Source organism: Lytechinus pictus, chromosome 3 (assembly GCF_037042905.1).
Source record: "Lytechinus pictus isolate F3 Inbred chromosome 3, Lp3.0, whole genome shotgun sequence".
NCBI classification, from domain to species: domain Eukaryota; kingdom Metazoa; phylum Echinodermata; class Echinoidea; order Temnopleuroida; family Toxopneustidae; genus Lytechinus; species Lytechinus pictus.
Genome location: NC_087247.1, coordinates 9,063,415 through 9,081,185, shown reverse-complemented (window position 1 = coordinate 9,081,185; position 17,771 = coordinate 9,063,415). Strand labels below are relative to the sequence as shown.

Genomic DNA, 17,771 nt, shown 5'->3' with positions numbered 1-17,771 from the left:
ATTTCATATAATAAAATTCAAAAGAAATAGTGAGTGAGTGATGTCATCAGTCTCCTCATTTGCATACCAACCAGGATGTGCATATAACTGTTTTGTGAAATAAAGCGGAACTTTAAAATGTCATAACTTTCTAATTTTACATCCGATTTTGATGAAATTTTCAGTGTTATGCTTGATAGGTTTTTTTTGTTTTTGTTCACATCGATTTTTTGTTGGGGTGAACTTGTCCTTGAAGAGACTTTTTTGGAGGGTGGGGTTGTCTCTGCCGGTAGCTGCAGAATACAAAATGTAAAATTGATTCATTTTTTTCTCGCTCTTTTGCTGAACTTCTAAAACAAAGAAATTGAACTTAAGAACTTTATGGAGTTGTATCCTTTTGATATTCTCTGCAGTGGCGCGAACGAATATAAATCCGAAGATTTAGGTATAGGATACATGATAATTACGCATAAAACCGACAAATCTAGAGCATTTTGTCGTTCGTGATGGGGAAATGAAAATCTTCAAAGAGAGATGGGTGTTCGGCTTGTAAACTGATGGAGCCTGGCCATTTCTCACTCCCAAAATATATAAAAGGGTATAAGGAAAACAAGCACTCAGAAGTTAGTTGGACTGACATCGAATCTTCCCATTAATCTAAAGTACCTTCCCGAAACAAAATAAAAACAATAGAAAAATAGAAGTGAAATTAAATTCATAGAACAAAACAAACAAATCGCCAACCACTCCATTTCACCTACACTATGAAAACAAGTACATGATAGTGAACAATTATAAACATTAAGATATTCTCTAAAGAGCTTACTTTACATTCAATGTGAAACAAAAATGAGTAGGTAGAGCAATAATGAATAGATTATTGATTTAATGCATTATTATTAGACCTGACATAACCTGTTAATCATGTTTTAAGATTAAAGGGGAATGAAATCTTTGGAACAAGTGGGCATGTGTGAAAAGAGAAAAATCAAAGAATGAGATCAAAGAAAGTTTGAGAAACATCGGACAAATAATAAGAAAGTTATGAGCATTTGAATATTGCGATCACCAATACTATGGAGATCCTCCTAATGGCAATGCGACAAAGATCATGTGAACAACTTTCCCTGTGATGGACTATAAAATACCCCTAAAATGTCTTTTTTGCTCTTTTTCATGTCAATATAAACTCTTTATCTATAATGTATTCCTTAAAAATATGTATTACATGCCCTCCTAAAGAAAGAATACATGATCTACTGTTAAGTGAAATATATATAAAAGTAATGGGAAAATTGTTCACATGTGACATCACACATCTTTGTCGCATTGCCAACTGGATGATTTACATTATGATAATGATCAAACTTCCAATGCTCGTAACTTTTTTTTATTATTGATTCAATTTTTCTCAAACTTTTGTTGATCTGTTTCTTTGATTTTTATGTTTTAACACAAACTATTTTGTTTCAAAGGTTTCATTTTCCTTTAAATCGTATCGTATTGGGATATCAGTCGTTTGAAGCCCTTGCTCGCATTGTCTTTCTTTTTTTCATTTTACTCTTCTATTGTGTTACCTTCATGGAATTCCAAACAGTTCTTGTATTAATTCTATAATTCCTTTGATATGAATTGAACTTTTATTACATTTTCTATTTATACGACTGTGTTTCGATTACCGTATAATGCGAAGGTTTTCCTTGAAATTCAATTACTAGTATTGTGTTCGAGAGTCGATAAAGGCAGTCTACCGCAAACTTCGATCTGCTGCCCTCTTGTATTTTCATGAAAGCATTCAGTCATGTCCTGTAGATCAAAGACGGAGGAGGCATTTCATAAAAATAATATTTGAAATCCTGACCCGTGAATTTCGCGGTACTTACAGTCTAATTGAAAATTACTCTTTTTAGCTGACTTATATTTCTTAGTCTTGATTTGTTTTTATCATATTTGTATTCTGTTTTCATTTTGTTTATGTTGCATGTATAAGACCTCCAAAGGATAGCAGTTTTTTTTTGGTTGATTATGTGTCCATGTAAAGAATGTTAATAATGAATGAATAGATTGATTAATTGGTAAATGAATGAATGAATGAATGAATGAATAAATAAATCAATTAATAAATAATTAAATAAATGAATGAACAAATAAATACAAAAATAAATAAAATGGTGAAATGAATGGATGAAGTGATGAAATAAACGAATAAATGAATAAATAAATAAATTAATTAATGAAAACGAAAACACCTAAAACAAAAATATAGAAAATGATTTGTAAAATAATGTATACCTGTAAATCTTCGTGCATATTCGAGGACTTAATGACAGTCATACATGTAATTAGACATGATTGGCAAATCCTTGAGTTTTTAATGAGAAAACGATCCCCTCCTGCTCAAAAACTGCACAGTCCTAAATACTATACATTAATGGGCTCCTCTTTTTTTTCTTCACACTAGCTCTATTGGTCATAATAGAAAACCATCTCCTAGAATTAATATATTAATGTCAACATGCACACCCATAAATGAAACAGAAAATTTGCCAAACAATTTTCTTTCAAAACAATACTGGTATAAATTGTATTTGTATTTATTCATTTAATCACGGTTAAAAAGCCTGCTTTCAGCTCGAAGCTACTTTTCAGCAAGGCCGTAAACAACTGAAACATTTAACTTTTGTATGTTTGACTACTTATATCTGAAGAATGATAGGACGATTACAGAGTTTATTACATTAGGGTTTGATGATGATATGGCTGCATAAGATGCGAGTGAGCAAGGCGAGCGAGTACCTCGAGTTTTAAGATGACAGATTATTCGCTCCGTCTGAAAAAAATTGGTGCCAAGCTATTTTAATATTAATTCTTGGAGGATTTCTCTTTAAATTCTTGAATTCTTAGATGAATGATGTGAAGATGTAATGTATAACCCCCTTCTTCTGGGTCAACACCCACGATCACAATATCATCAGCTGAAGCAAATCGTTTGGATGAAAATATCAGAGTGGTCATAAAGGATTATGATAATTAATTGTTTCATATAATTACATGTGTACGCAATCAATCCCGTTTAAATAGAACATGATGAACAGGCACTGACGGCGAGGTTCTTCGTTCATTAATTACGTTGGGATGACCCCCCGCGAGCTCCCCCCCCCCCCCCCATAACATACATAATGAATGCTGAATAGGTGTGCATCAATGTCTACCTATTGTCCGTGTATAGATAGATGTTGGCTATCTGACCCATCCCGAAACATAGGGGCAGAGCTCTCAAAGAACAACATGAGACGTGGAATCAATAGAGTTTGAGCAACCGTAACCGATTATCAGATTAAATGAATTGTCCAGCGGTGACTCGTTTGTGTTGGCGCACAATGGATGTAGTAGTATAAGAAAAATGCGCTTCTTCTGCCCATTCTTCTTCGTAACAAAAGGTGTCACTCTAGACCCCTAATTTATCTTGGTGGTGAGCCGCCGAGACCTGATAGGCTGAGGGGGGGAGTTCTTAGCCCTGGGTGAAAGGACAGACCGGTCATAAAAAGGCAAGGACCTGGTCTGGACATTCATGTATACGTGCTGCTATCGCCACATGCATTGAAACGAGGAATTTCATTCGGTAAGTCAAGAGGCCGCCCCCCTCGATCCCCTTCCCAGCATTTCCAGCACGGACGCCATTTATCGGCGGGGAAATCAACATTGATTCCAGGATATTCCTATTCGGGTCAGACAAGAACAAGAAGAAGTAGGACTTGGATAATCAAACTTTGGATCTAGAACACGATTAATCATATTACTCATAATTATGTCGAGATATTAACGGATTACTGCGTCATCATTCTTATGTATTCTTACATTTCTCAGACTGACTTCTCTTTCAGGTGAGTAAAGATTATTCCTTTAGAGATAGAGAGAGATCGGCCATGTTATTATTTAATCTCATTCGGTATTTTCATTAATCCCTTTTATTTGTGTCTGTGAAAAATGCACACGATCCGCATCCTTGGACAGCTTTTTATCTCCATCTGCCGAACATTTCCCAATCAAAGTATCCTGGAAAGGTCATGGCTTGTGAGTTCATATACAGAGAGAGAGAGGGGGATGAGAAATTGGTAATGTAATTATTCAATCTCTTTCGGTATTTTCATTAATCCCTTTGTGTCTGTGAAAAATGCACAAGATCCGCATCCTTGGACATCTTTTTATCTCCATCTGTCGAACATTTCCCAATCGAAGTATCCTAGAAATGTCATGACTTGTGTGTTCTTATTCAGAGAGAGAGAGAAAGAGAGGGGTATGAGAAATCGGTCATGTAATTATTTAATCTCTTTCGGTATTTTCATTAATCCCTTTGTGTCTGTGAAAAATGCACACGACCCGCATCCTTGGACATCTTTTTATCTCCATCTGTTGAACATTTCCCAACAAAGTATTACCGCGTTTTCATGGTTCTTCCATTGTCGGGTTGGCTCGAGTAATGTTTATACACAGTACATGTCACATAGAAATGGTGGATGGGATTAATAAACATTTATCTAGATATTCTGACATTAACTATCAATTGAAATATATAATTTCTGTTTCTGATATAAAAAAAAATGAAAGGAGAGAGATGAATACGCTTTTAAAAAGAAAGCTGTTGTAAAGTGCGACCTACATGTCAGTGAATAAAGGTTTCAAACCTGCTCCACTACTGTATGACCATGGTTTGGTTGTAGGCCTAAAGAGAGACTATTATCCAAAAGGTGATCTATAAACATTCGTAGATGTGTCGTACTTTCCTCTTTTCCCATTTGTAAGTTTGGTTTTTTGTTCTGTAGTGCCCTCTTGGTGACCCCTTGCTTTTTATGAATAGCGGTCTTTCGGGTATGGTTAGTTGTATGCTGAATAACAACATTTTCCATCATGAGACACATCCATTTTCATTAATCCTTCTTGGTGCGTCACTGCAAGAATGTGTTGCTATGTCGGACAAACTGTTTTGCCGTATTAGCGGTCAGAGCCTGCCTTGATGTTGTTCAGTGTCGGTTAAAGGAGAATGAAACTCTTGGAGCAAGTTAGCTTTTGTGAAAGCAGAAAAATCAAAGAATAAGATCAACAAAACTTTGAGTAAAATAGGACTAGCAATAAAAGAGTTATGAGCATTTGAATGTCGAGATCACTAATGCTATGGAGATCCTCCCATTGACAATGCGACCAAGATCTGTGATGTCACACACGTACAACTCTCCCATTTGGACAATGAAAATATACCCCAAAACATCTCTTTTTGCTCATTCTAATCATATGACAAATGATTCATCAATGATATAATGTTGTGAAACCTCTGTACTTGTCATCTCATAAAGAGAACACCTCACCTTGTGATAGACTCTATAAAAGTGAGAATATAAGTGAAATAAGTACTAAAGTAATGAGGGAGTTGTACGTGTGTGATATCACAGATCTTGGTCGCATTGCCGTTGGGAGGATCTACACGGCACTAGTGATCTCAATATTCGAATGCTCATAACTTTCTTATTATTCATTCAATCTTCCTCAAACTTTCAACAATATGTTTCTTTGATTTTTCTCTTTGATATGGATTCAGCTGGTTTCAAGGGTTTCATTCTCCTTTAAGGTCTTTATTTGATCAACCTCTCGATCATGTCTTTTAGCGTCTCTGCCCACTCGTCTTCACGCTGTGTAAAGCATCCCTCTTCACCCATCCCACCTGATTCTGTACTGACAGGACAGAGGTGTAGCTATAGGGGAGGAGTGCACTTAAATTGTATATATAAAACAAAAGATAATTGCAAAATACATGTATATATATGTATACATAAAAACTAAAGCATACAAATGCGTCATTCTACAAAATCATTCTACAAAATCTTCTAATCGAGGTCTTTGGTGTTTTTCCAACCATCGTAAATGTCCTTATACAACGAGCTTTGGGCTTCTTGATGAATACCCCCTCCAAGTCTGCCACATTAAAAAAAAACCTCACGGGCAGTTGCCGAATAATGTGAAGATTTATATAATATATCTACTTATCGTGATGGATTTCTGACTATCAGATTGTGTAAATGTCCTGCATATTTAAGGACGAATTCACCTTATCCATTATCCCTTCAATCCTACAACTGTTGTGTATTCCTTCACTTCGCATATCCCGATTCGAATTTTCCACGCCTACCCCCTCGGGTCTAAACTATAAACCCTCTCTCGTCGCATGCCCTCCTGTCACCATCGTGAGCTGGCTCCCATGTGCTGGCCCAGTGCTCACGACAGATATAATACTCTGAACATCAGTTCGAATCCGAATACCATCCTGTCACGACGTCGAAGGATGATGAGGGATGATAGCTTCCCACAGCCTGTCTTCTGGTGACATCCGTAAAGTGATCGCGCCCCCGATTACGGCCTAAATGCCGTCGACATGCTAATCGGCAAGAATTCGACATTCGTATGTAAGACGTAGGAAGGAGTGGTTTATTAGGTATTTAGTAGTTCCTCTAACTACATTAATTGTGGTATGCCAGTCACATGACTTTCTTGAAACTCGTATCATTGAGATATCCCTGGCCATATCGATATTGACTGCAGACGTATAGACTGATGGACAAATTCATTTAAGTTTTAGTGGACTTTGATTACAGTGGACATCATTGGTCGTTCTGAATCAGAGTCATAATCCCCCAAAACACAATGTTATATCCCATTTATTACCCCATATGGCGATGCTCTTAAAACGTTTTACATTCCTTTTTTTTTAACCATGCTTTCCTTTGCCTATAGTAAGTTATCTCATTTTTACAAAGAGTTTGCTTATAATGACGATCGAAAAATTTGGCCAAGGATCGATAAACAGTTAATTAACCCTCAATCTGCGTAGAATTTAACACATATGTTTATTGCACCGCGTACTAATGTTTCGACCCCCCCCCCCGAAATAAAAACAATACAAATAAAATAATCAATTCATTCATCCCGTTAGCATACAGAGATGAAGTCCTAGGCCCCGTCTTACAAAGAGTTACGACTGATCCGATCAACCCCAAGTATATGGAAATCCAACTATGTCATATCTTGTCTTTAGGAAATTAGCAAAATGTCATTTGAAAACAAAGAGAAACATACTGAAATGTCAAGAAAACAACGAATGTTTGAATATACATCATAATTTATCTAGAAAATATTTTGAAAAAAAAACCCATGTATTTTAGATGTTGACATTGCTGGCTTTCCATAGTTGTGGTTGATTGGATCAATCGCAACTCTTTGTAAGACGCGGGGCCTAGGCCCTTCTTACTCTCCAACCCTTTAATCTCGAGCAACCATTGGACTTCTCATAATTGAAAAGTCAAACCAATGTTATATGTGGGTATACCCATTTGGGATCGAATCGACCATTTTACATTGACGCGAGAGATGCAGTAGGCAAACTTTCCAGCCAATGCTTGGATGTTGATTTACCAGGGGTCCTCCCAAGAACACACCATAATAGACCCTCTCAAACACGACATACAGACCCTCTATTATGGCACAGCATTGTATACAATGTTCATTAGTGTCAACATGGTGTAAATGTGTGTATTTGGTATTAGGGGTAATATACCAAGAAAGAAAAGAGAGGGTAGAGATGTCGAGGTTGAGATATAAAGAGAGATGGAAAAGGGTGAGAGAGGGAGGGGTTCTATTTTATTTTATTCTATTTTAGTTAAGGACTTGATCTCAATGATGTCTTTTGGACAAACGTATAAGTTTAAAAGGTCCATGACTTCTGGAACAATATATAAAAATTGATAGTGCCCTCATCGTTCGTCACTGAAAACTTTACATTTGCGGGAATGGTGGCGAGAACCGTATGTTTGCGTCATTTCCATTTACATGTAAGGCTATTTAATCTTGTTTTATTGCTTTGATTTATAGTTTTTATTCAAATGCATTCATTCCCTTTATCTCTTTCTCTCTCGTTGAGAGAATGGTTTGGGATAGGCCTGTATAGATTGGTGCCCATCTCCTTGGTTCTAGTGGCTCTGATCTTGAAATGTTTTTTTTTTAGATTAAATTTGCCACGACATAAGGGACGCTGCTATCTCTCTCCCTATATTTCTGGAATGGTCGGCCTTGGAAGGTGAAATTTCGCGAAATTGAGAATGAATACCCAGACCATTTTTCCCCCTCTCAACGTCATGTCATACCTCCAAGCTGGCTTCACCTTTCCACAATTTTCTCTCCGGCTCTTTGAAAAAGAAGTCCCCCTTTGCCCATGGTCAGAGTCCGCATCCCTGGCTGGCTCGGGTTGGCGGGTCGTTCACCCGCGCTTTACATGTAACCGAATCACCCGCAACCATGAGCAGAACGGGATGGGTTACACTGCCGAGCCCAGCCCGTCAATGGAGTATCTGAGACCCAAGGTTCACATCGTCCCTCGTCATATTACATAAGGGAGAGTATAAACACCACCACAAGATCGATTGTCGATAGGGTATGTGAACTGGGTCATTTGATCGGGGGTGAATTTATTACAGTGGGAGAGGGGGTGATGGGGGCAGAATGGTTGGTTAGAATCACGAAAAATCAAATTTGACGTGACTTGGCTGATTGAAAAATTTAACAACATGTTATTCCAACATTGTAAACGGGAATATCTACCCTATATACATCACCCAAGTGAGTGATGAGCGTAAAAGTGGAAAGAATGAACACCAGGCGAAAGGTGCCAAGGGTTTGAAGTTACGGAAAAGCTGAAAGATCATTAATAAGAACGAAGGAAAGATACGGGGAGCCAACTTCTATGCCAGATATTTTAAATGTCATCACTTGCATGAGCATGTATGGGCATGTATGTTGGGATGATAAACGCAATTTTGTGATGGTATACGCACCTGTAGGATGGTATCCAATTTGAGATTTTATCATCGTAAACGCAATAATACGCAATTTTGTCTCTGCGTAAGTGTAAGTATAATTATTATGCATGCGTGAAAGCATCGAAAAGACGGAATAGGCATATATCCTTTTAGCACCTTAATTCGTAGATTACGTTATTAAAATGGTTGATCAACCATTACAGCTATAAGAGATATGTAACACGTATTCTATGTATATTTCAGGCTAATATGATGCTGTTGATGATGGTGAATTTAGATAAACTATCTAAAAGGAACGCCTCATCAAATATGATAAGGATTTCATGTTTGCTTGCGAAAATATATTTAATCCAGAAACCATGTTCTTTAACTTTTCTTCGTTACAGTTATGTAGCTCATGTCATGACTTAATATGTAAGAAAACCAATGTGTGATCAAATTAAGAGAGAAAAGGGGAAACGTTGTGATATTTTGAGTATATCGAATTGGAAATCACGATTCCTCTATAGTTGGATAAGTAGGGCATCAAGAGCCGGTGGTCATTGGTCATTTCTCAAACTTCCGTCCAGTTTTGCCATCGACCCAAGAGGTATGCCAACAATTTTAATTTCTGGTCAGTCAAATTCAATACCTCTTTGAAATTTGACCGGCGTACAATAACTAATGTTTTGCTTGAAAATAGACTTTCGTTTTGTTACCATTCATATTGGAATAATACTTTTTAGGCGATAAAACTCATAATAGTTGGACGTGTTCGATTTCGGACCGAACCAAACGGGTAACAACTATGCGAGCTATTCTACACAGGTAGATTAGCATTTTCCTCTCAATAAATATTCCCAGTGTTGCTGGCTTTGTAGAAAGGTATTCGCCCAAACTTCTACCATTGTTAATTTTCAAGAAAGAGCTCGAAACCATGAGTTCGGCCCCCCTTGGGATTGCCAAATACTCTTCTGTTTTTCCCCGACTTCCCTTCGTTTAGAATTTCTTTCGGGTTCTTCTTTTACCCCACTCCTGCTTTGCTTCCAGTGGTTTTATTTTTCATGTTTTTACAGAGTTCACGGTTTACGTCAAATTCAACTTCTCCCAATTCTATTTTTGACGTGACGGTTTCTCATAAATTGCCTAATTGAATGTTAAAGAGCTTTAGTCAACGCTTCAGGCAAAGATCTCCCTTATAAATGTCAAACGGTGGTTAACGCTTGGAGTCCAAGTATAAACCCCTCCGAGCTAAACTACCAACTAACCATATTGGACAACACTAACACAATTTCATATTTTGTCCTGTTGCATCGGGTTGACTGACTTTGTAAGTCAACATGACATTGACAGTTCGTCAATGTGACTCAGTTTCACCCTAGACCACGATATCGCTGTTACAGTGGGGGGGGGGGGAATAATTTAAGAATGGGTTCGGCGTTGGTTACAGAAAAATAAGTCAAGTCTAATAATGATGTTAACTGTTCTTCACAAGACACGATATCCATGTCATAAGTAGAATAACATATGAATATGAGTGATCGACAATGATACAAGACCATGGCCAGATTTTTTTGGTAAAAAAAGATATGTTTTTTGGGTCGACGAGACTTTTCTCTATTTTGACAAAAACCAGGGTTATTCATTTTCAATACAATTTCTATCTACTGCCCCTCTGATAAAGTATATATTCACACGTTATTTTGAGTAAATCGTTAAGAGTTTTTAGAGTGCACTCGTTAATTAGACTAAAAACGATTTGCACCATGTGCTGAATTGTACAAAGCCTCTCACGAAATATCATGAGACAGATATACAGTAATACATTTTTTTACTATATGAATAGAAGTCATAAACATCAGCAGAATAAACATGGATAAAAAAGGCATGTTTTCACCCAAATAATATTTACATCTTAATTGCATGATAGCGATTTATTAAAGTTGATACACATAAGGCAACTTCCACGGGTGAGCATTGTGTATGTATCTTTTCAACAGAAACTCAGCGACTTAGTTAGAAGTGTTTAAAAAAATGTTTAAAAAAAAATGTATGGTACATGTTTACTACAATACGTGTGATAGAGTTTTTGTTATTACACATCTGAGTCATTGACAATAGGACAATGCTCTATATAGAGATGCAACGAGGATTCATGAAAAGCAACATTGTATAGTCTTTGTCTTTCATGAAGTCTCTGGTTCATTGTCGTCTCCTTGAGCACAATGTCGGCATTATGTCCTTCCACTCCAAGTTGTACAATCAGAACGCATCTCAATGGAAACAGAGGATCAGCGGAAAGCTTCGCCAATCAAAGAAACTGGAGGTGCTTTCTTTGTGTTCCTCCTGGCTCTATCTGGAGGTATGAAGATCCGCGACAATCCGGTGATTAATTGGAACTTTATATCGCGATTATCCCTCGCAGAATGCCCCTTAAAACTCTTCCCGACGACTATCCCCAAAGGGGATGCCGAATTTAAAAGCGTATTGGACGGTAATTAATGATGGATATCCCAATCCTTTCTTGATTTCGAACAATTGGATAAGTTGCCGTGGCGCTTTCTTTGTGAATCTAGATGTTAATGGTGATCTGCGACTGTTTGCTACCGTGAAACATGCTATAGATAGCAAGTTATGTAGTAGGTCTACGTGGAAAACGCCATATCTAATTGTGACCCCACCTCATTTTCACATGATTATTATTATTATGTATCATTTTGAAAATAACCATTCATCACTGAGAATATGATAAATATATAGGATATTCTGTAGATAAATCGACGGGGTTTGATTTCAGCAGGGAGTTCTCCAACTACCTGATTTTCAGACTGCTACATAATGTACACTGTTAAAAAAAACCTGATTTTACAGGAAAAAAACAAGATTTTGCAAAAGCAATAACAGAATCATTCTGTAAATTCATAAAACAGGAATTTTTCTACAATTTAACAGAACAGGTCTGTTTAAAAAAGGGAAAATTGTGTTTTATTTAAGGAAATTTGTAAGGTTCCATACACCACATACCAATTTCCTGTAATTTTACATGATACAATGTAAGATTACGAAATCTGGTAAGATTACATGGTTCTCGAGACTCTGCTGCAGGAACTTCTGTTATTTTAAGGATAAATTTTCGAACAGTGTCTCATGCATTGTGAATGAGTCGGTAGACCATGTGTATCCAAAATACAATTCACAAACATGGAAGTTTGATATTTGTTTTTATATTGAGCATGCTATACTGTAGGCTGACCTAGAGAATGACATGCATCTGTAAGATACCAACTGTTTGATAAAAGCATGTTCCCTTGATGACGTGCGATTTTCAAGCACTGCTTTTTCCCAGCATATGTTCTTCCACTCCACTCACCTTCGTACAATATAATCTACTCTGTAACACATATTATATATTACATGTCTGTATACATTGTTCACTTAAAAAACCTAAAAATTATCGTCAGTCATCATGATCTTAATGGATTTCTGTCTAAGTATGTTTGATATAGATATGAATTTACTTTTAAATGTATTGATTCAGCCTACTTTTATTTTTATGTGTACTGGAATTGGATTTTTCTCCATTCCCTCAGTCAATGTGAGTAAGTTAAAGTGAAGATGTGAATATGATAGGGTTAGGTGGGATTTAGCTGGCTCGTTTCGGGCACGCTCGTTGCATGCCAAATGAACAGTATCAAAGTCCGCGGGAGGTGTAGCGAAACGGGCTGTGTTGTGTTGGTATACGAGCCAATGAGAGGTCGCCATCAGACTCTTTCTTGGTTTCTCTTTAAAACTGATCAGTGAAGGGCTAGCTGCGAGTGAGCTGAGGAGTGCACCCAATGTTTCGTTCACACAGGTAAATCATTTGTCTAACTGGCGGCTGACGAACAAGCATCACCCGGACCTTCTCTCCCGCTCACTCTCTCCTCTTCTCGTATATATTCATCTCGATGTGTTTTCGAAAGATACCCACCAGGAGCTGAAGGTGGCAATTCTTGTCAAGTTTCACAAGATTTCAGCAGGCTTTGTCAAAACATTTCACTATTGATCTCCATCATCAAATTTCATGCGGGACAATTCTACGTCATCCTTTTGACGCATGTTGATAGTTTCTATCTTGGAAAGACCTAGTGGATTACATTTCCTCCCACATACCATCATAAAAGGTGTGTATCTGTCCTGTCCCTCTGGTAGACCCAAGGTAGTATGGCTTGACTCGATGCTTGGAGATGCATGCGTATTTTTAATTGTTCTATTCTTTGTATTGCATTTTCATTCCAGCATTTTATTTTCCCTTTTATTTCTCTCATTTTCAGAAACAAGGAAGGACTGAGCTCCAAGAGATAGATAGAGCAAGGGATGTAGTGATCGACGATAGACTACCGATTCCAGGATATGTGCGAGGACAGTAGCACCTTGGACAAAGGACCTGTTCGAAAGATACCACGTAGTTTAACTATAGGGAGGAAGCAATCCCCAGAAGAGGTTTGTCAATTCATGGTATCAGCGTGATGAGGAAGGCGATTCAAGTCAATGAGCTGTATCAGTTGGTATTTCTAATTTAAAAACTAAAATGGATGCGTGTACGAACTCCTTATCGAGTCGCCCTTTGTCTGCCAGCCCTTGCAAGAACACGATGACGAATCGGAGATCGCAGCCATCGTGGCGGCTGACCCGACAATTCTCTTGTCTCCTTCGAAGACCGTCTATGACGATATTATCAAACGCCTTAATCTTACTCTGGACTTTTGTTGGAATTTTATCACCTTCTTTTACGAGAGCACAAGATACAACATGGATGTAAGTCCCCACTTAAATCCCTTCTATATTACTCATTTATTTCTGTCTCGTCCTTTCCTGAGAAAAAAAACGAGTATCCTTCACTCTTTACTCGTATTTTTGTTCTCCCTGGGTGTAAATACTTGTCTTCTGCCCTTTTGGCTTCCCACCCCACACGTTTCTTTCTTTGTCCAGTTGAAGCTTTTATGTTTGAAGTCATTATGATAATGTCTGATTTGAGAGTAGTTTACTGAATCCATAAAAGTGATTATACGTATGAGGTGCATTGGCACGGCTCAATTTGTAGTGATTATATATGTTTATCAATAGAAACGTATCACTAATGCATTTTGACATGATAACTACGGACAAGACAGATTGGGGGTCTTAATAGCACCTCATCTTATTAATGCTCTCAGGATTAACATCGTTCTGTTGAGATATTAATACGAAGGGGATCCACGGTATAGACATACATTGTTATAACCCACGGACCATTCTTCCTTGCACGCCCGATAAATTCCATTTATATCGACAATAACAACAAATTGCTATTAGGGAATGCTGTGACCGAAAATGCTGCATCTCGACATGTACAGCATCACAAAAAATATTTTGTTGGACATTTTTCAGTGTTTTCTTAGGGTGATGATGTCTATGATAGTAACGGTGGTGATCGTCATTACTATACAAAAATTACCTAAAATGAAGGAAATGTGAATTCATCAGTTTCTCCAATGACTTTAGTGCGAGCAAAGTACATAGGTATTCGTATTCAATTACAGCAACAGAAGTCACAAGCGAAAAAGATTCAAGCCCAAATAGACCGCGGTATACATTAAGCAGAGGAAAATAAGCGTAACGGTCGAATAGTTTAAGCAGGGAATTGGGAGGTGTATGCAGAGAATGTCTGAGATATTTTATATATATATTGTAGATATTTGAACAAAAAAATCGAGGAAAAGTCGTATTAGATTATCAAAAGTTAAAACAATATTTCATGTCGAAATTATAATTGTTTCTATTAAAAGTAATTACTATTCGAATTATCATTAACGTGATATGGGACCGAGTGAGATCCAAATTGTTACTTTAAACAACGAAAAAAAATAAACAAGGAAAAGGGTAAAAAATGAACCAAATTTGTTCGAGATCATCGGAATATGCACCAAGCCTCTTGCATTTTCATGATTTAAGTCATGTTTTGCGAGCATATATCGGCCAATTATATTCGTTGCTTGATGCCTGTAAGATAAAATAAACTGTTCAATTCATTAAAAAAAAAACACATTTTCTGTAATAAAAATGTAAGTCAGTAAAAGGAAATCCACAAATGACAACATGATCTTAGTGAGATGAAGAAACATTATCAGTGGGGTCCAACTATCTTGGCGCCATTGCATAATTGGGCGGAAGGATCATTGATATATCACTAATAGGCCTGTTCATATAATGAGATAACTTGCTTTTTGATCTACATAAATAGCACCTACTTTAAATCATATTACGATCAAATGTTGCACGAACCCATTACCATTGATATCAGCTAGTTGAGTGACGCTCTTAAAAGAGCCGTGAAAATTGGGTTCTTATTGAGGACAAGGTCTCGTAATGAGGCACAACGCAGAGGAAGGTCGGTAGGCTTGGTCCTACCGTTCCACTGGGGCCGATTATTACTAAATCTCTCTATGTAGCCATCTAATGATAAACAATTTACTCTAAATATATAACAATCGTCATTTAACTTAATGACCCGGTTAAATGTTCGCGAAAGAAGTGCAACGAATGAAAGATTTCGAGCTGAACTTATATGACCTTTTATACGAAGGAATTTTTCGTCATTACACTCTTTGCAAGTATGTAGCCTCCTTTTAAATTTGTTATGGGTGAAGTTCTACTTTTTTCATTATTTTCTGTTAGTCAGACTTAGGGTGAAAGTGCAATTAATGTAACGGAACGCAGTGTGGTCCGGTAGATATGTTGAAATTTCAATTCACGCCTACGACATTACCAATGTATAACTGCCATCATCTTGCCGTTTACCATGCGTGATTGGCGCCGAAAGTTGGAAAGCAATACGGTAGGATGGAAAAGGCATAGACGGAAGGTTGTGTGCGGAAATATACAAGTGGGTAGCCGGTATAAATCCAGACTGTATAAATCATGAACGCATGATAGGCCTCATTGGAAATGTGTATAAGCATGTGTGTCGAATGTAAAGAAACAAAAAACACATTTACTAGTTGAAAGTGGAAATACAAATATTGCTCGCGAACGAAATACGTAGTCATTCATATCAGAATTAAAAAAACAACAATTAGTGAAAAGGGAAATTGATTCTTAAGTCACTAGATTTATTTCAAAGTAATCTATAAATCCGTTTTCTTCATCTCGACCTTATGATTGTGATAGTCTCTATGTGAGCAGAGATGAGGGTGACGATGAAGAACGAAAATGATAGTTGAAAGAAAGAGAGAAAGTAATTTCTCAAAATCCGGCGACTACAGCTTGATAGGCCGTAACCAATATTTTCACCGAGTCCATTGTTTTCCGAATGGGCATCACCACCAAACCCCTACCATGTCGTAGTGGCCTTGCATTGTTTCCTTTCCGTTCTGTATCTGCTATCAACCCAAGTCGCCATCTTTAACCTCAGCTCAACCTATTCCTATTCTTCTCGCTCTTAAGGCTAAAAAAAAGATCTTGGTATATGTTTAATTAGATCAATTACTCTTGCTGAACGCCCTCTTGACAACAAGACTTGTGTGTTTAACGGTCTAATGCGGCATTCTTCAACAACGGATCGAACATGTTCGGAAGCCTATCCTTCCTCAAAGAAGATAGGAACATGCCAGTATTGATTGCTGCATTGGTTTTCTTAATTCTTTTACAAAAGACGCGCGTCACAACAGAACCGTTTACTTTTACAATTTCATGTTAAGATATGCATTTATCGATAATTTATCTATGAGCACAAAAAATGATTCATGGAATTCTTTGAGTTTATAATCTGTCCGAGTATGGAATAGGCCGATACATTAACAAATGAAACATCAAGTAAAAAAAAATACATGTACCGACAAATTTTCGGAGCATGATATTATCATAATTATTACTATAATTATTACTTTTATCATTATTCATTATCTGAATATTTGATCAATTTCTATCTGAAAGGTTCTATGTGACGACGCATGGAATGAAATGAAACATTTCATGTCTCTTGTCTTACAAGAATTGTAAATATTTTTGTGTCCAACAGTGTTCTTGCTTGGAATTGTGAACCATATAGCTTCATAAACAGTAATGAAAATTTTGAAGTACATATAGACATGATAGATATGAAAGGGATCCGCCCCTTGAGATAATGGGATATCTGGGGGAAATGTATTCCATTTTGAACAAGATGAAATTGTTCGCGCAATCAAACTTACTATTATCATGTCGAGAAATTATTTTTTCAGGTAATTCTTGATAGATTGAAATTGTAGTGGAGCAATCAATCTTGAGCAAAAATTGCGATTTTTAAACTGATGACAGGTTATGTTTTATCAACTTTTGTCAAGTTATGTGGTTCTCTTATCATAAGTTTTATCGACACATGTCAAATTGAAGAATGGGAGTAGGCCTAGATTATTTTTATGATTTTAATGACAAAAAGAAGAAATGATTATGAAGCTGATGTTTCTTAACATTTACAAATGCTGCACCCTGCCTTTAACTTAAGCGCCCCTCGACTGGCGTGACGGATGGCTGAGTCTTAATCGTACGTCCATCACACTACAGTGAATTGCACCAAGAAGTATCGTGAAAATAAGTTGAAAGGAGTGTAGGAATGACACATCAATGGGGCGACAAGCGATACCTCTTATTCATGGTAGCTCAACGAAATCGCCTCCGAAAGACTTTTAATCAAATTCTGACTAGCGGCACATTATGAGCTTTGTTCTCGTATTAGACCGAAATACCTTCAAAGAGTCGGAATAAATCCGCTTTTGACTCACGCCGGTAGTCAAGTATCGATCCCAGATCTTCAGCGCATCATTGTCTCCGTGAAAATAACGGCTCCTCTATTTTATTAACCTTCGTCCAAACTCCGGACTAAATACTAAAATACCATGTCCAGTCTATTAGATTCATTACACATGGCTGTAATTTCTAATCCACTCCACCGGT

At 37.1% G+C, this 17,771-nt stretch overlaps 1 protein-coding gene across 4 annotated transcripts in view; it reads left to right on the top strand.

Annotated features, from left to right (window-relative positions):
• The first annotated feature begins 3,393 nt into the window (after window positions 1-3,393).
• The window catches only part of LOC129257872 (protein Wnt-5b-like), a 39,682-nt gene continuing 25,304 nt past the window's right edge, over window positions 3,394-17,771 (top strand). Inside the window, exons 1-2 of one of the 4 annotated variants that reach the window (XM_064096305.1) lie at window positions 3,394-3,601; window positions 13,133-13,616. In XM_064096305.1, coding sequence (XP_063952375.1) covers window positions 13,390-13,616 — 227 coding nt within the window. In that variant the 5' untranslated portion in view covers window positions 3,394-3,601; window positions 13,133-13,389. Of the gene's footprint in view, window positions 3,864-12,618; window positions 12,983-13,132; window positions 13,617-17,771 lie in introns of those variants that run through there. The other 3 variants (XM_064096303.1, XM_064096304.1, XM_064096306.1) reach the window with 3 other exon arrangements.